The 14464-nt window shown below is 42.0% G+C and overlaps 1 protein-coding gene across 1 annotated transcript; it reads right to left on the bottom strand.

The window, feature by feature from the left end:
• Positions 1-10624: 10624 nt before the first annotated feature.
• Positions 10625-12608, bottom strand: MELLADRAFT_72372 (uncharacterized protein; the record flags this gene model as incomplete). The annotated part of the gene is made up of 4 exons (XM_007412149.1): positions 10625-11673; positions 11740-12079; positions 12155-12348; positions 12447-12608. 4 exons carry the CDS (start codon positions 12543-12545, stop codon positions 11233-11235), a joined length of 1074 nt encoding a protein of 357 aa, XP_007412211.1.
• Between the last annotated feature and the right edge of the window lie 1856 nt (positions 12609-14464).

Here is a 14464-nt window from a genome sequence, read left to right as displayed (position 1 = left end):
GACTAGCCCAGAAGATACGCCCACCAGTTCTAATTTCAGACCTGATGACACTGGTAGAGGTCCTTTTGCCACAAGAAGAAGGAGACCTGGCGCTGTTGGCAATAGCGTTGGTGGCTTTCTGGGGTACGGCACGATTAGGAGAGCTGGTGACCGACGATCCCAAGAAGAAGGTCCCACTATGGAGGGATGTACACTGGGCGGGTGACCTTTCCTATGCAACGATCGACCTTCATGATGCGAAAACTGCGAAACCTGGAGAGGTGCAGAAAATCCAGCTGATCCGCCAGAAATCGATGCTAGACCCGATAAGAGTGCTAAAATTGCTGTACGACTGCCGGCCGAAGCGTCCAACAGACCCGGTGTTCGGTTTTGCACTGAATGGAAAAATAGTTGGGTTCAAGAAGAGGCTGGTAATCGAGCAACTGAGAAAATTATGGAATAAGAATTGGTCGCCAGATGATCAGGCACTTTATGGGCATTCCTTTCGTATTGGGGGGCCTCTTTACGCTGGAATTTAGGCGCATCTAGAGAACAGATCAAGATTAGTGGTAGATGGTCATCGGAGGCGTACTTGATTTACCTTAGGAAGTTTAGCAATCAAGAGTTAAAAGCAACGATAAAATTGATGAAGGCCATAAGAGTTGAAGATTAACTGGTCAAAGAAACTGAGAGGAAGGCAGATGTGTGGCCTGGGATGATTGGATGGGAAGGTCGGAGTGATTCTTCATTTAGTGTTAACGGATAATGAGTTGAGTTGTAGGTATTCTATTAGAGGTCTAGTCCTGCCTGATCCTGTTGGGCGAGTTATGGCAATTGGATGATAGAGAAAACTAAGTTTGATTGCTTAAAGTTTTGGCTGTATTCCAATGACGGATTCAGTTTTAAGTTTCTGTATTATAGATACAGGAGGTTTGAGGCGTACGTGTGTATTCACACAGATCACATACATCATACCCTATACTAGGGGTTGACTGAGTGTATAGACATGTATAGGAGTGGTGTGGTGGCACGATAGCACAGAGTTAGGGGGGTTTGACTTCCCCAGACTCACGGCTCTGTTAGCTCTCGTGAGGGTAGGGGTTGAGAAGTCAAACCCTTCTCAGGTTGGTTCTCGCCCCTCAGGCGGTATTACCGAATTGAGCTGACTTGCTTATTTCGTGACATACCGCCCTATGGGGCCCTCCCCACACCACACATGCGTATTGGATCTTTAGTTTAAAGATCAGGTATTCAAAGTGGAAGGACTTACCTGAGGAGATGTAGACATCTCCGTTTAGATAGTAATTGATTATGGCTATATAACAATTAGGAAACTATCCAATCATCTTCACCCAACTTGCCTCTCTCACGTTAAAGGAATGGATTGTTAGTGTGCTGGAGCCTGCGGTTGCACATTGAGGTCCATTCCTAAGAGAGAGAGGAGTGACAGGTGCGCTCAAGATTCACACATGTGACACGAGACTGGGTGAGGACAGGTCTCGAGTCTCAGGTAAATTTAGAAGAAATGGAAGACGAGAAAATTTCCTCTCTTCACATTCTCTTCATCTCAGCACCTGCATCTCTTTAGCAAGTTCCTCCTTTTCTATAAAGCTCCCTCCTTTATAGAAAATTCGAAAAAACCCACCCACCTCCCGGGTTGAGAAGTCGAACCCTTCTCAGGTTGGTTCTCGCCCCTCAGGCGGTATTACCAAATTGAGCTGACTTGCTTATTTCGTGACATACCGCCCTATGGGGCCCTCCCCACACCACACATGCGTATTGGATCTTTAGTTTAAAGATCAGGTATTCAAAGTGGAAGGACTTACCTGAGGAGATGTAGACATCTCCGTTTAGATAGTAATTGATTATGGCTATATAACAATTAGGAAACTATCCAATCATCTTCACCCAACTTGCCTCTCTCACGTTAAAGGAATGGACCAAATTTTGAGATTACGAATTTTTTCAGATGTGCTCCAATTGTTGATTACTAAAGTGCCTCTTGTAGCCCTCGTGTTACTGATCATTTATGACACCCATATGACCTATTTCGGATGAGTGATGAGTAAGATATTGAGTTGTGAAGTTAAGGTTTTTAGTGTTACATGTTGACTTGTGACTGTAAATTCGAGATTCATACCAATTTCTTATCTGCCTTATAACTGTTTACATACACCTCCGCTACTATTGATTTAAAGTTTGTACATTATGTATTCCACTCTTTTGCGTTGAATGAGATATCTACCAACCTATTCTGACGTCATTTGACATATGTAATGAGCTGAAAACCTTCATTTTTGACGAAATTCACCCATTTTCTTCACTTTTCACAGCTGCTGCTCTCTTTTTCTTGCTCATGTAATATGACATCATCCTCTATAACCTTAAAAATCCCAGACAATCCTCTTGGCAACCTTAAATTTCACTATTACCACCATTACATATCCAAACTACACGTATACCTCTTGTTTACCAACTTCGAAAAAGTACCTTTTCTCTAATAACTTCCGTTTCTTCTTATCAACCTTCAAGATTAAAATTGTTACAGTATAATATAATGTTTTTCTTTCTTATTCTAACCTCATAATACCCATAACTTTGTGATTACTACCCTAAAAACCATTTTCCAACCTACATACCTATATTGTCAAATTTTCCTTATGTTTTTTTTCTTTCTTTCTTTTTGTAATGAATTTGTGAATGAACTCTAATGATCTTAATAAGTAATGTGAAACAAAATGATGTAATGTTAACCCAATGACCAACACATAAGTCCATAAGAGCTTCAATTGATCCAAAAACCTCCATTTCGAATTTTCTGTCCTTCTAAACCTTTCTAATAAACCGGTAAACTCCTAAATATGAATTTTTTGATTGATCCCTTAAATTGATCACCACACCGCTAAGCTAATGGCTTAGCATTAGCGTAAATCCACTAAGATTAGTGTTAGCGGATTTTTCTTTAGCGGCTTCTAGGTGGCAAAAATCCTTAGCTTAGCTTAGCGAGCCACCGTTGCTACAATAATCATTTACACTCAAAAGCATCCTCTCCCTCTGTTCCTCAAGTCACATCCCCTGAAGCAGGCCATACCACTATCCAGAGTCTGGGCAGAAGAAACATTCTGCCCAGAATAAAAACTCAGACATATACAGATGGGTACAAGAAATCCTCCACCCAATGTGTAATTTGCATGAATTCCACCTCCCAAGCCAAAGAACCTCAACGCGTGTCTTCTAGGGCTTTCTCCACACATGTTGTCTTATAAGGAGTGTCTACTTCTAACTCACTTAAAGTCAAAGAATTGGTTCTTGTAATTCTGCACTGAGAACCTCCTATTGGACCCTTCAAAAAATTTAACACAATCAAACAGAATGTATTGTTTCTAAATGAATTGAATGTGTTGTTAAACCTTTTGAGTATCTTGTAATGCCATTGCTTCTAGATGAATTCAATTGTTAGAAATTGACTCCTCTATTAATCCTTTTGATTGCTATGAAAAGAATTGATCCACCATTAATCATTTCTGATTGAAATCATGTCACAAAATTATCTGGGTCATTGGGCTGAAAAGTTCAATTAAATACACTTGGGCCAAGGTTTTTGTCCACCCAAGCACCAAAGAACAGCTGAGCAGAGGATTCCGTTTGCCTATCTGTATAGTTTTGAGTTTTTATTATGGGCAAAAGAATGTGGAAGAATTCTTCTGCCCAGCTGTATTTTGAGTGTTGGGAAGAAGTACTTCCAAAGAACCCATCTGTGTGGAGGAATTCTTTCATCAAAAATGGCAGGAAGATATTAGCAAAAAGCAAGACTCAGGCTGAGCCCTGACCCAAAAAAACACAAATAGAAGCCGCCCCTCAAACTACCCACAGCCTGATTCAGCCCCAGCTTCTTGGGCTCACTCCATCCCCAAACCAAAATGACCAAGGTGAACCCAAAGTGTGCTTGATGACATTGTCATTTTGGTGGTATGTTGGGAAAAAAGATTGCTTGAAAAGTCTCTGGCCTTCCAGTGACTAGTTGCTAGGGGCTGTGTGAAGACCCTTTGAGTTTTCCACTTCATGTATCCCCCAATTTTTGTAATTCAAAATGTAATAGTAGATGAATTATGAGCTCTTGGAGGAGAACCATGAGTTTGATAATTCTATTTTGGTTTTTGAGAAGACTGATTGGTATTGTACAGTTGAGTGCTTGTAGAAGCCATTGAAGAAGCTTTCTGTGGTTTGTCATCATAATCCTTCTGCAAATATCTGGTTCTGTTTGTCTCAAAACTCTTGTGATTCAACTTGGCAAGTTTCAAATTGACTAAGGGCCATGTTGTAATCTGCAAGACAAACTCAATCAGCTCTGGTTCCATCTGGCATAAATTCTTCTTTAATATGATTGGCATAATTGAGAAAGAAATCATAACAGATTGATATCTATGTACAACATTTGTCCCTGGAGTTTGGGTGCATGTCTCCAGGGGCAAAGCTTGACAAGAAATCTGGTCAATAGCTTCTATAGCTGCTACAATCTAGTGCTTTTTAATTTGAGACTGTTTATGACCAAGGCCCAAAGCTTATTCTCCTGCTGAAATCACATTTTGGGTGGATCACTTCACATGAATCAATAGATTCAAATACCAATTGAAGAAAGTTGCAGTGACCCAGTCCACACCTTTCCTCAATTACAAGTCTTGTTCAACACCAAAACTGCTCCGCAACGCTATGGATTTCCAAAGATTTTCATAGCATTGTGGAGGCACCACTATAGCTCGCTGCACTCTCAGATCACTATTTTTCAAGTTTTTTGTCTCTCAGTGCTGTGCAGTAATAGAACAACTATATTCTACCGCTATAGCTCGCTATAGAGAGACCACTACATTTTTGATATAGCGTGCGCTATATTGCTATATATCACGCTATGAAATGATAAAACGGTCACAAAAGTTTCAATTTGTATAATCTATTTGTACGCTGGTCCAAACATGTAGGGTTGGACAAGGTAGGAGATTAGATTGGGTGTCTTTAGAAAATAGAAAAAGAGAAAATTAAGCAAGAGAAAATAAAAGAGTGAATTTGAAACAAGTCTTGATCGAGAATTGTTAAGATAAGGAATGAGAAAACAAGCTATTTTTTGTTTTTAACAAGCTCTTGAGATAGTCTTGAAGTGCCTTTGCAGCATCTGCAAAGTCTCCGTTGGGCATGATACCCTCCTTCAACCACGTCTGTGATCCAACAAGGTGTTTCATAGTTTTGGGCACCATACCACCACATGAAGGTGTACAAACGTCAGCAGCCGCTGAGAAGGTTCGCTCGCAGGCACATGACGTGGCAGAGAGAGGAAGATAATCACAAGCAAGTTGAGATAGGATTGGAAAACGATGTTTGTGTTCCTGCAAGCAATTACCACACAGTTAATTAGTTAATGAATCTGTAGAAAAATTGTAACATAACTTACTCACCACCAATCAAGAGGTGATTGACCCTTCTTGATTGGCATGATTCCATGAAAGTAGCCGTCTAACTCTGAACTAGAAGATCTGGCTGTAGTAGTTTTGTCTGCTCCAAGTCCCAATATATCAAATTCGTCCGCTTCGACAGACTCCTCGTTTGTATTGGGAGGTGGGGTGACTTCTTTGACCTCAGTTGATTCCAAAAGACTGTTGTACACATTCTCAATTGCCAAGTTAGATGAAAACTCATATTCTGGATAATGAACCATGAAGAACCTTCCACAGAAACGGGGGTTGAGGATGGTTGCTAGAACTATTGCTTCAGAGTCAAGAGCCTCTTGTTGGTACTTTTCAAGCCACTCGATCATGACGTCAATGGCCGTCTCAAGGCTGGGATAATCGATAGCTTCGGTCCAATGGCTTTCAAGGTCGGTGATCACACGCTTGTATTCTGCCAGGAGGATACAGCCGGTGGGTCCATTCCCGTCGACTCGAGACATAGCATCAACAAAAGTCTATGTATATAGAATGAAGATCATTAGTCATTATATGTCAGATTGAAAGTTGGGAGATAAAACGTTAAAAAACTTACTTTAAGTACCCTGTTCACCGATTTGACTGTGTGCCACTCAGCAGGGGAGATTGTGACACCCTTGAAAAAGCAGGCCTTGCAATCTTCTGCAATCATTGAGTTGATAACCAGGGTAGAGAGATAAGAGATAAGATAATTACATAAGTAAAGTAGAAATATGAAAGAAATTGAGAACTAACCTCCTGTGTGTCACAAGCAATCTTTTGGCTTTTGTAATGGCTGTTCCAGTGTGTCTTACAAGGCTGTTTGAGCATTTGTCCTTTATAACCCATACGATCTGAGCGTGCCTTGAAATTGCTCCTCCGAGCGGAACTACTAGCAATCTGCCCACTAATAGCATCAACCTACATATACATACAAGATGTTGTGAGCCTATTATATGAAGGAAAATTGAGAAGCTCTTAGAGACTAACCTTTTTGAGGGCACCTGCTACCAAGTCAATCCGCTTGCAGGAACCATCATCCTGGGACTCGTGTCCATCATTGTCATCAACTCCATCTGGTGAATCTGGTAGACCATCAGAATCCTCCTTGTCGGAATTGGACTGGTCCATGTCAACCTCATCATTGCCTCCGTTGACCTTAAGCGCCGGAATTGGTAGAGAAAATCCATGCGGGATTGTTGGCTTGGCAGTACTTACTTTATTCCCAAGTGATTTAAGCCCATGCCCCACTGTTAGGTTCAGCTTATGGGTGTAACAGCGGACATGATGGGAGGATCCATCCCAAAACACCGGGTTGTCAGCACTGGAAAACATTGATGACATCTCTGATGCCATTGGTCCATTGTTACCACCACTATTTGTGGTCTGGGCTAACATGTAAGTAAGACATTAAGGTTAGTTACAAATATAACATTGATTATAAACAGAAATAGATAAAAAACTTTGGGACTTATCTCTTTATGTAAACCGTGGCGAACCAAGAATCTCCCTATTGGTCTTGCCGATTGGGCCCCAAAGTAGCGCCAGGCGACCATCTTCAGAGTAAGGTGTGTCGATTTGTAGGTCCAACTGCTGTCGATGTAATTGGCGGTGGCTCCAATAAATGCATACCTGTTTGCCTTTGTAGTCCAAGCATTGTGGATTAAACAGAACTTTCCCTTGTTTTCCTATGAAACAAAAATATAAAGTCAGAAAAGGGACGAGAGGAGAGTGAAACGAAAGAGAAGAGTAAATTAAAAAGATTCAATAAATCAAAAAGATTAAAAACACATACCTTTACAGCCTTGATGGATTTGTTGTGCAGGTCCGAGTACAGTATAACTGATTGCTGTGCTGCGAGCAAATCTGGGCACCTTGATTGACAGTGAAAAACGCAGCCCGAAGTGATGGGTCTTTGAATCGAGCCCATGGAAGGGCATGTCAAACAACCCAGATCACCAATATCATATTCAATAATTCCACAGTAAAAGTTGGTCCATTGAAATAAGAACTCAAGGTCAAGTTCTTCTTCTTCTTTGCCTCCATTTGTTTGGTATATGAAGGTGGAAGAACAACACCTGCGGCAATTGCTTTATGTCACTTGGTGCACAAAGGTCAGACCTTGTTGCCATCCTGATGTCCCCATAAATTCTAATAAGATGTTTCTCCTCCTTTATAGGTATTGTGACAGTATTTGCACTTATAATCTAGGCCCTAGAGATAAGAAATCAATACAATAGCAATTAGGGAAAAGTAGGAAGTGATACATGATTTGTTAGCCAATATTGCATCAAAACAAATGAGAAAAACAGAAGGAAAATACTTACATTGGGTTCTTCAAAGTAATCAACAAGACCTTTAACACGTTTGGACCAAACACAATTATAGCCTGGATCAGTGGAGCCAACGATCTTGATGTCAGACTCTTGAGACATGTCAACACCCTCAGGTACCTCAAATTCCTACACATCAAGGAAGCATTTGAAGTAGGTGAATAGTAATAAGAAGAAAGATAGAAAGAGGAATGATGGAAAGAACAATAGAACTAGATCAGATATATGAAGAAATGGAATGAGAAACAAGTCTAAAGCAAAACTGGTACTTACATCTCAATTGGCTTGTTTGCCTTGCTTTGGTGAACGGGGTGTCCCACCAGATGAACTGCCAGATGGGTATCTGGCCCTTTTGCTGATCGACAAACGACCCTATCAAAGTGAAGTGATTAGGTAAGTTTTCAAATTAGATACGGTGGCAGATGAACTTGTAGATGGTTTGACTAACCTTTCCTTTGACTGGTGGCTTAGGCTTAGCCTTGCTTTGAGCTGCTGTGGACTTATGAGTTGGTGGCCAAGGTGAGGCAGATCGTTTCAAAAGGGGGGCTGCCTCAGGTGATCCAACTTCAGGAGAGGATGATCGAGCAATAGCAGTACAAGAATCGCTTGGAGGTACTACAAACCCTGGCTGCTTGCAGGCAGGGCTTGGAGGTCGGAGGGTTCTACTGGTAGACTGGAGCTTTGGGTAAGGCTTTTGGAGAGTGTCATAGTAAAAATAAGAGATTGGAATCAATATTTATATGATTGATAGAGATTGTTGTTGAAGAAGTTAAAAAAAGATAAAACAAAGGACCTCAAAAAGGTTTTATACTCACCTGAAGATGATACAAGAGCTGGTCATTCCAACACTTAACCACCCACAATCCAGCCGTAGTTGAGAAAATTTTGGAAGCATTGATTTCCTGTAGTCCAGACGATGTAGCTTATAGGAAACTCCACCGTCTGTGTCGCTTCTACTGGGCATGGTGAAGTTGGGTTGTGGTCAGATCAAGATTTGGATGAATCAGATCAAGGATGAGGGGCATGAGTTTTGAGGAAGACCCGGGCCCTGGACCCGGGTAATTCTTTGCTATATAGCGGAGAAATCCCAGCTCCAGGGCATTTTGGAGCAGTTATACCACTATGGCTTTTTTGGACCACATAGTGTGGTGGGGCTTAGTGGTGCTCTAGCGGCTGCAAAAATCACAACGCTACCGCTTCACAACGTGATTTTATAGTGGAGCGCTTGCGGTATTGTCTTGTTGGCCTCTTATTTTCATTCCATTTGCTGGATACTCTTGAGCTACAAAGCTTTCACATGACTCATACCCCGTATGGTGGGGATCAAATGGATTGGACATAGCTCAAAATGACACAGCAACGACTCTCTTTTTTAAAAGATCTTGGCGTGACTTGCTTCTTCCCGGAAGCTGTGGAGTTGATGGCCGTGACTTTGACGCCATGAAGTTTAACTCTCCAATTTCGTCACTTTCATTGACAACCCTGTGCCAGCAACGCAACACACCGCAACACGAGTGTTTTTTGGTGCGTTGCTCCGCAACACGCAGCACAAACCTGCATTACATGCTGCGCTGCGGTAAGTACCGCAACAACAAAAGGTGAGGTCAGGTTGCGCGGCGCCTTGACCGTCGCGCAACGCAACAGGCGCAACAGCGCCAAAAAAACGCCGAACTGTGATTTTTTTTGGGCAGCAACGCAACAAATGTTGTTGCGGCCCAAAAAATCCATCGATTTGACAAATGATGGTGCGCTGCGGGTCAGGCCGCAACCTAGAATTTGATTCTATGTTGCGCTGCGGTCAGAAAAACCGCAACGCAGGCGCAGCGCAACACGCAACACCTGCGTTGCTGGCCCAGGGTTGCTTTCAACAATACCTTCAGTTTCCAAAGCAAAAAGAGATTTCAAGCCCAAAGAACTACATAGAAGGTATGTAAGACATAAAACAGAAAGCCTCAACATGATGGTAGCTTGATAGAAAAAAGTTTGCAAGCTGAGAAGGAGCTTCAGTTAACGTTCTGTACCTCGGTGGAAATTGGACAAGGAATTTGAAAGAGTCAGGCCAACTTTAAATGCAGCGCAATGAACGATTTAGCAATCACAGGTACTTTGCCAAACATGGAGAATCTCCAGGATAAAGGTTGATTCAAAGATACAAGGTCACAAGCAAGTCTCACATGGCTATGATGCTGATTCTCCGCATCTACACTTTTCCTGGCGCACCTTATAACGTGCCATAGAAACATAACAACGTTTTGATTAATAAATAACATTTTTCAGATGATTACATAAAATAAATTCTGGTTCGTGCAATGATAGTACACCATAAGAAGCAGCTCATGAGCTGAGTTTTGCACATCCAAACACGTTTGCTTGCACACCTTACAGGCCACATAAACATAATGAATCCAGGAGTATGTAATTAAGGTATTTGACAAATGGAAACTTGATAGTATACTCTTGAGCAACTGATCACAAACGCGGAATTGCATGTCGTTTCCACGATCAGAATCACGAAAATTGATCAATTCAATCATATCCTCACAAATTGGTGTTCGATAATTGAATGCCCTGAAATTTGTTTCAGACGTTAGCTATTTGATGGGGTGAGGTGCACAACCAAAAAACCCCTATGGTATTGTTCTTGATGATAGATCAAGAATCAGTGTTGGATAGTATGGCATATGCTGCAGGCATCAGTTATTGAGAGGGTTGGGTGGGGAGGGATGGTATTGACTACAGCAGTCAAGTTCGCAGGACACTATCTCCGAGTATTCGTGCTTGTACGATCATTGTGAAATACCTCAATGTTTTTCTCGCACACATAGCTATCGATATATCTGAGTGAAAGTTTGTCATATTGAGTGGTTAAGAGTTTCCATGATGCAAACACGCCCGATATAATCACTAACTGATGAGATTAATCAAAACTGCAAAGGACATAAATATGATCGAGATAAAATGTTTTCAGCATAAGCATATTACAACACAGAAAAAAAACGATACAAGAGAGGGGTAACAACATTGTCCAAAATAAGACAAAGGTAGCGCTTAAGATAATGCAAAATTGTGGGGAGTGTTGTGCCATTGGCATTAGTAAGTCGGAAATAGAAGTAATAGGCAGAGTCTGGTGTGAGCTAGAACGATCAACACCGGCCATCTGTGATCCTGGATGGGACGAGAAAAAAGAATGAGTCAAGATTGAAACACGTTCTACGCGGAACGATTTGGTAGAAAAAGACTATTCTCCATCGAACTCAGCCTCTCTAAGGCCTGGTGGTGGGTGAAGTCTCGTTGGCGTTGATCATCAGACATCCAGTTTGGCTGGTAGAGATTGAGATGTTATGTTTTAAGCCTTTTGATCAGTGTTTACAAATAGTTGCCCGATCGTGTGATATTGAGCCGTCCCGGAATTGATCTTTGGTTGGGATGCTCTTTCCAATATGAAGTCACCAGACCTCGGGATGTGATTACCTGACGGCAGGGCTACCAGATCGCATAGAGGTGAAAGGATTGACGTTTGCAGCGTCGCTGCCATTCGGAGCGTTGGGATTCTTGATGCTCACAGCACTACTAGCTCTCGGCCCTGGCTCTTGAGCACTAGAACCATGATGTCGATGCATTTGTGGAATCGGCCGGCGAATCAAATTGGCGCCAGGTGTATTAGCATGCGGGGTCGGGATGGGATCCGCGGGCAGTGCAAGGGGATCATCAGCGAGCGAGGGGGTGGTGTCTCGGTACAGAGAAGCTTGAATGGCCGAAGAAGAGGAGGAAGCGAGACCATAGATTTGGCCAAGAAATTTGGCTTCATCAAGCTGATCTTCAAAGTATTGAGATCTCAGTGCAAAAAAGGTATCAGCTGTGAGAAGAGAGTCCGATCCGGCTTGATGTTCCTTGCCACGTCGATTGACCTATAATAAAAGTAAAATCGATTTAGAAGCACTATTAAGAGAACAGGGGTGGATGAAGATACTGACTCCTAAATCTTTCGCAACTTCATTCAATCCACCTCGTAAACTCTTACAGCTTCTCATCATAAACTTAATATCAAATACACACGGAAACCAAATCTTGAGTAACTCAAAGAAATCTGCCTCGCTAGCTGGTAAATTGACGAGAGTGACCATCTTCAAAATATAACCGAAATCGTAACCAGAGTGAAAGCTGATCCATTTAACATCATCTAAGAGAACGAGGCCAGAAGAGATGAGTAGTTCTCCAAAGTACTCCATCTCAATTCCATGTTCTTCATGTTGTTTGAAATTGAGACCAGAAGCTTGCAGCAAGTCAATGGAATCAGGCGCATACATGTCGTCACTGATCGGTCAGGAAGGAGAAGAAATTCAGTAAGAAGAGGTCGATTTAGCCGAGGAGGTCTATCAAAGGACTGACTTGAGACTGAAACGAAAGTTGAATTGCCAGACACATTTGCCTTCAGGTTTCCGACCATTCTCATCGCATAAAGTAAGGCCTAGTTGAATGATTCGAAGTAAATCGACGTTACAACGTAGAGTTTGGTAATGATAGTCGGACGCTGTCTTAAAAGTGCCGATTGGCCGAGCCACAACACCAGGGAACTCAGTATCCTGTGAAATTCAAAGAAATAAAAGTAAAAAGCTTTAGTTCATATCGTTTGAAAATAGGCCTTATTCGAAATCGGAGATAAATGTAGTCTCGGACTGACCATCCCGATGTAAGGGTAATATTCGATCAAATCACGAATTATATTCATCTCACTATCCAAGTTTTCGGCCCAGACTTCACATATTTCCAAAGGTTCCATGATGATAAGAGATGAAACTTGAAGTCAAAGATGTCTAATGAAAGGAACTCAATGGAGTGGAAGGGAGGGCTTTGACGATGTGGAGCTCAGTTGGTTGAGGGTTAATCAAATTAAATTAAATTCATCCAATACACAAATACCGTGTCATGTCAGCTTATTGGGGTATGCCACGGGGCCGTGTGTAGCGATGTGGGACCGGGGCTTTCCTCGGCCTTGGGTGGACTCGAAAGCTCTCAAAAGTGGACCAGGGCCAGCCAAGGCGCGGCCTGGATTGTATCACGCAGGGCCAGGCGGGCTGGGCTCAAGTTTGAGCGCAAAAACTGGTGGAAGGGAAATAGTCCACACTTTGAGCTCAATTTGAAGCGCCTGTTTTTGCGCTGGAAATTAGCCTTCAGTGGGACTTTTGTTGCAGATTCACATGTAATTGAGGCTATCATATACAGCTATTCCAAGAAAGGTTGATTTGTTTTCTCAAATATTCTCTCCCATGCAAAACACATACTGTTGGTTTTATTGAGGTTTTTCTTTTCACAAGGTTGAGCAATATGGAAGGAAGAGGATCTTCCCAAGAAGATCATGTGTACTTGTGACCATTCATTTCACATCTTTTGATCATTTGTAAGTGCTGTTTGGCTTCCATGGCTAGCCGCAAGAGGAATCTTTTCTCATCAGTCAGTAGGATTTGCCATAGTCAGGCTGTGGAAACATGCACATCAGGTGTGGTTAAGTTAATTCTTGAGAAAACTGGCAAAACCAGTCACAGTTGTTTTATCTGCCACTGAATATAACTATGTATAAAAGAAAAGAAATCCTACCTCAACTCCTTGGACCAACTTTCAAGACACACTTGAGCCTCAAGATCTTGGGTGGTAAAAGATGTGCAGTGGTCACTCGTGACTTGTAAAGTGCTAGAAAAGCACCTCTTAGATGGAGCACTTCTAGCAGGTACCATGAGCATAGATCTCAGCATATGGGTTAAATTGAGCCAGATATGTCCATATAACTTCCAGTAGGCAAGTACTTCCTTCTTCTCATCCTGCTCATTGATTTTGTTCTCAATAGAAACTGTTTTATGGCATTTGATGAAGTATTGGGGCTGTTCAGGGTTGAAATGTCCTTCAGGCTTAATGATATTGATGTTGGGATTGCAAGTTGGTCAGAACTTGGTGGCCTGATTGGCAAAGTACAGTCCCATCCAAGTGATTTTTGTAATCATTCAAGTTCTGCAGTGGCGGGGTCAGGGTTTGTCCCAAACCCAATGATTACAATTCCTAGGTGTGGTGACGTGTACACAAGCAAGTCTTCAAGCCCCCAGCCAAGCAATTACATGGTGGGACCTTGGACTGTGGTGAATTTAAGGCAAGGGTTGAGTATGGCAGAGCATATATGGTCAGCTTTCTTCTGATCAGTTTCTTGATATTGAACAATTTTCTCAATCATTGGCCAAATACAAACTTTCAACTCCTTGAAATCAGAGTTGTGCCAGGCATATGACACAAGCCATCCAAATTATAAGTCAGAGATGAACTCCACAAATCATGATTAAAGGAAATAATCAAAGGAAAAATACACAGCTTCAAGTTTTTCAAGCAGCCATTGGTAGTCTGGCATAACACTGGAGAATGGTGGATGTGTTTTGGCTTTGATTAAGTTGAGGAACTTGGCAAGGGAAGACCGAAGCTTGACCAGAATACACTCCAGATTACTTTATATGTTTAATTGCCCACTTGTGTAATTACATGTAGAAGTCCTTTTGGAAATTGAGGATATGGACATTGGTCACATCACATTTTGTTTCTTGAGGGACACGTCTGATCAGACGGTTCCAAAAGGTTGTGAGAGCTTTCTACACCCTGGGATATCACAGGGCAGAAGGGAGCTTGTAAAGATTATAGAAGGCAATGATAGACATTGTGTTC

This window comes from Melampsora larici-populina (genome assembly GCF_000204055.1).
Source record: "Melampsora larici-populina 98AG31 unplaced genomic scaffold MELLAscaffold_29, whole genome shotgun sequence".
NCBI lineage: Eukaryota > Fungi > Basidiomycota > Pucciniomycetes > Pucciniales > Melampsoraceae > Melampsora > Melampsora laricis-populina.
Note: the sequence above shows the minus strand (reverse complement) of the source record. Positions and strands in the feature narration are given on the sequence as shown.